This window comes from Candidozyma pseudohaemuli (genome assembly GCF_003013735.1).
Source record: "Candidozyma pseudohaemuli strain B12108 chromosome Unknown scaffold00028, whole genome shotgun sequence".
Lineage (NCBI taxonomy): Eukaryota > Fungi > Ascomycota > Pichiomycetes > Serinales > Metschnikowiaceae > Candidozyma > Candidozyma pseudohaemuli.
Window position 1 is genome coordinate 1 of NW_020194462.1, and position 4863 is coordinate 4863.

A 4863-nucleotide genomic window follows, 5' to 3' on the forward strand; every position below is an offset into this window, starting at 1 on the left:
CCACGTAGCCCCCAAAAACCCCCCACCCCAGCCAATCCACGCCCGCGGCTGTCACCTGCACCAAAAGCTTCTCTGCTTCAACAACCACCTCCATCTTCACCATGTCCACCGCCGACAGAGGAGCACCTCTTTTTGACAACCAGCGTGACTACAACCATGCCACCGACAACGCGTACAAGAACTTGAGAGACAAGGCCGACCAGATGTACGAGAAGCGCAAGAAGCTTCTGAACCAGCTGCAGCAGGCGTACCAGAGTGGAGACAAGCAAAAGGCCCATGAACTCAGCGAAGAGCTGAAGAAGATCTTGGCCCAGGCCGAAAACTACAATAGACAGGCGGCAGAGTACGTTTTCCGTGAAAACAACGCCGACTCGGCCGAAGACGAAATCGACCTCCACGGGCTCTATGTGAAAGAGGCCGAGTGGATCATGCAAAAGAGACTTTCCGAGTGTATCCGGACCAACCAGTCCCACTTGCGGGTTATAGTGGGGAAGGGGCTCCACTCGGCCAACGGAATCGCCAAGTTGAAGCCTGCCATTGAGCAGTTGTGTCAGGAAAGTGGATTGAAGCACTACATCGATCCCAAAAACAGCGGTGTGATGGTGATCGACTTGGCCAACTCGCAGGGTCTGCTTCCGTCCCACTGGGACCAGCAGCCGCTTTCCCTGGGTCTGTACTACCAGCAACAGCAGCCTCAGTACCAGCAACAGCAGCAGCAGGGTCACGGCGGCCAGAACCAGTTCCAGAACATCAAGACGGGCAACTCGCTTGTGGACGGTTTGTTGCGTTTGTTCTGCCAGTGCATCAACAAGTGATGGGGGTGGCATTTTGTTATTATTATTGTTATCGTTTGTACTACTTATACTACTTAGACGTTGTATTAGGTGGGTGTAGGGGGCGAAGAATATTAAAAGGTTTCTCTGATTTGGGTGAACGAGGAGAAGAAGGATGAGTGGAGTGATATAGGGATTGTATTGGGGTCTGAGTAGGTATTTGGGGAGTTACTATAACATTCCATAGAAACGGTTTTGAGTGAATACCGTTCAGAAAAAAGTGCAAAAGTTGAATTAGCGGCAGTAAATGGATGGTCTTTTATGAAATTTGATATCTGCATTGTTATAGTCTTTGGTATTGGTGAGAATCAGGTATGTCTGGAGATCTAGACTTCCCTTTACCTGGGTAAGAACCGTATGTCCAACAAAAACTACCATTAAAAGGCTCCAAAGAGCATCATCTGAAATTAACACTAAGAGGCAATCTCTTATTCTTGTAAGCGCTCACTCCTAAAAACAGAGGCTCTTCCGTTACCTCTCAAAACAGCACCACCTCTCCAGCCCCTCCCCCTCTACACTCTCTCGTATTACAGTTTATTGACGATAGACCGGGGCGACTCCGGGTCACGCCCCGAAATGTAAGCAGCCGTAGGCTGTAGCAGGCAAAACTTCCCAGCGGCACTAGCCCAAGAATCTAGCTCCTGGGCAAACCGACTCAGGTCATCTCACCTCCATAATGGAGCACAGCAGCCGTGAAGGCCTTAGAGCTCCACATCTGCCTAACACTCAGCAGGCACAACCCCTGGACTCGTTCTCCAGGTGGATGTTGATGGCATCGTTGTAATCGTCATTGATGTCGTTACGAGCACCCTCGTTCAACTCCTCCTGCTGCAAGGCCATCTTGGCCACGACCTCAAAGGCCAGCTCGACGTTGATAGAGTCCTTCGCCGAGGTCTCGAAAACAGGGTAGTTCATTCCGCCCAACTGGTTGTTGGTGATGTTCATCAACTTCTTCTGCAACGAGGGGATTCTCCTGGACTCGTCCACGTCAATCTTGTTGCCTATTATGATGAAGGGGAAATCCTGCGGGTTCAGCACGTTCAGCTGCACCAAGAACTCGTCCTTCCATGACGCCAAGTTGTTAAGCGACTTCTCGTTCGTGACATCGTAGCAAAGTACACAGCAATCGGCGCCTCTGTAGAAAGCAACACCCAAGCTCTGGAAACGCTCTTGGCCGGCTGTGTCCCAGATTTGCAAAGAAACCGTCTTCCCGTTGATGGTCAAGTCCTTGGTGAGGAAGTCAGCGCCAATGGTGGCCTTGTATTGCTGGCTAAACTTGGAGTTGACAAACTGCTGCATCAAGGAGGTTTTGCCTACACCCAGGTCGCCGAGGATGATAACTTTAAGGAGCGTCTTCTTGCGGGTCAGCATGTTGGGTTGAGTATAAGTTGTAGTTGATACAGTGAGGTCAGAGTGCGCTTTGGGCAGTGAGCAAGCACTGAGGCGAGGAGGCGATGTGGCATGAAACGGGGAGGAAGGGGTGAGGTTTTTTGGGGGGATTGGCCCGTATTTATAGTTTTTGGAGGATTAAAAAGAAATTCATGGGATATTGGTCGGGAATCGGCGGTTTCAGCCGCCCGGTTATGACCGCTTATTGATAAGGACCTGTCTACAAGGCTGTGGTGTTGTAGTGGTAATAGACGACTAGGTGGGTGGTCAAATCAGTATGGTGGAAGGGTGTTCTTTTGGATTAAGACGAAATTGGATTGAAAGTTAGTGGTTTTGGGTTTGAAGGGGGTTTTTTGTGGTTTTTAGTGGTTTTGGAGAACTAGGCTAGACTAGAGCGAAGTAATGTGGTAAGTGAAACCAATAGAAGTGAAGTATTGGAGGAATTAAAGAATTAAAGAAGAATGTTATATCATCTTGTTACTAACTTTGGGTCTGGGGGTCTTTCAATATCATTCAGCAGATATATGGTACCAGCTTGGCTAAAGAGCACACCGGGATTGGGATATATGCTCCGAAGATGGTATAATCTTGATATTGAACCACATGTATGGAGCAAGGGTCAAAATTTCTTCATTAATAAAGTTCCTTCGATATGTCCTAAGGGTATCCATATAGTCTAGAGGCAGTTTATGGTCTAGAGAGACGGTCTATGGTCACCTTCAGTTACCCACTCCTACCTCAGACCAAAAGAACTAATGCGTTGAAGATTACCGAATCTTAATTACCCCAACTTCATTTAAATAGAGAAAATTTGCTTAACTGACCACCTTTTGTTGACCCCCCGGCCCTCACTCCCCAAAAGTATACAAGCACTGTGAGAGTGCGACCATTTGTGCTCCTTGTGACCACTGTCTTTTCCGTAACACTTCCGCCAAAGTGTTCAAAAACCACTCCAATCTCTTTAAAACGGTCGCCGACTCACCAATTTCTCCCTGTTGAGTCGTTTTTCTCCATTGGACTCGCCGTTTTCGTCTCTTTCGTTTGTTCTGGTTTTTGCAGCCAACGCTGCCAGACAAACCTCACTCTAACACTCTTCCTCTGTCTTCTGTGAAGAAGAAGAAGGGTTAAAGCGTTGGAAATGCTGTTGCTGGTTCCTGGAAACCTACGTTTGTTTGGTTTCGAAGGACCAACTTGATGTTCCACCACATTGACGGTTTCTACAAATCCCAGTGTGGTGGGACTTCAGGAAGTCAATTTCTTCAGGGAATGCCACAAAAGGGTTACTTTAGCCCCTCGGCATTGCCGAATCACCAATACAACTTTCCAGACCTTCTGGGCTGTTATTGGTGGTGCATCCCAGAATTACTACTTGGGATACACCTGGTACCTTAGCTGCTACGCTTAAGGCGTCACTAAGCTCGTACTTCAAAGACGCTACTGTTATAGTGCTACGGCTGTTGTGGCACTGTTGTGAAGGGGATACTGGGAGAAGGAGGTCTTAGTAACTGAAGACTTTCTGCTCTGGTGCAATCAGTGAAGAGGGGAGTTGGTGCTGCTTTACAGGAAACCCAACAAGGCGCTTGGCCCGTGTCTTGCTGTGTTTCAAAGAAGTGCCATTGAGAAGCCTTTCTGGCTCCTTACCGGTGGAGCTACGAAAGGTGGATCACGAAATTCACTAGGAGCATTGGAACGGATGGTCAAAGGTTGCAAAAGCCGAATTCTCGACCATGAACGAACGACTCTGGCGATCAGAAGAGGGCCCCTTTTGGTTCCAGACGAGTTTGCCGTGGAACAGTATTGGAAGCTGCCGAAGTGACGGGGTCCACTGGAACCGACTACTGACTCTAGTCGGCGACGGTGGTATATAGACTTTTTTGCTTGCTCTTTTTTTTTTTTTCCTTTTTGTTTTTGTTCTTTTACTTTCTGGGGGTTGTTTTGTGGACTTCCGGTGGCTAGACCACACCATCGGTCGTACTATGTGGTCTCTTTTGCTTCGGTGAAAGAAGGGTTCTGAGGGATAAGGGTTCTGGGGGATAAGGGTTCTGGGGGATTGATATTTATGGCATTGACGGAATTCTGGTTGTGGGTCACGCTGCCAGAATAGAAATGGGTTAGTGGCCCTCCTGTTTATCAGGAGTTGGGTTCTGGGGGTTATCGTTATTCAAAGACCCCCATTTATACGAGGTCTCCTCAGCCTGGGGCATGACAGGTTGTTGTATTGCCGGACATGCCGTTTGTGGGATTCGTCCCTTGGGGGAAGCTCTGCCTGTTAGAATTCAGAATGTTCCATCGTGATGGGGACATTTTGGATCTTGGTGGAACATGCTTCAATTTTTTTTCATTTTCAGCCCATTCGGGCAATTTCGGTGGGTTCTTTTGACCTCGGTTGGTTGAGCCATGACGGCCGAGGAAAGCGTCCAGCTGGAGTCAGCAGCTGGATGCTTGGGCATGGCTTGAAGTTTTCATTTACTATGGTGATGCTTCAATGGGAGTTTGGCGGCTCCTCAGCAGCAGCAGGGTGGTTGGCTTGCCAGCCTACCCAAAAAGGAAACCATCACCTGCGTTTCCTTCCACGAAAGGCTTCGTGGTTTTTTTTTTTTTTTTTTTTTTTTTTTTTTTTTGAATTGGTGGGTTGGATTTT

General features: G+C 48.2%; 2 protein-coding genes across 2 annotated transcripts; one reads left to right on the plus strand and one right to left on the minus strand.

Moving 5' to 3' along the window:
* Window positions 1-101: 101 nt before the first annotated feature.
* On the plus strand, window positions 102-815 carry C7M61_005290 (uncharacterized protein; the record flags this gene model as incomplete). Its single annotated transcript, XM_024860597.1, has 1 exon — window positions 102-815. The coding sequence occupies one exon, from the start codon at window positions 102-104 to the stop codon at window positions 813-815; it is 714 nt and encodes a 237-aa protein (XP_024711234.1).
* Window positions 816-1559: 744 nt separating this feature from the next.
* Window positions 1560-2204, minus strand: YPT72 (Rab family GTPase; the record flags this gene model as incomplete). The annotated part of the gene is made up of 1 exon (XM_024860598.1): window positions 1560-2204. One exon carries the CDS (start codon window positions 2202-2204, stop codon window positions 1560-1562), a length of 645 nt encoding a protein of 214 aa, XP_024711235.1.
* Window positions 2205-4863: the final 2659 nt, after the last annotated feature.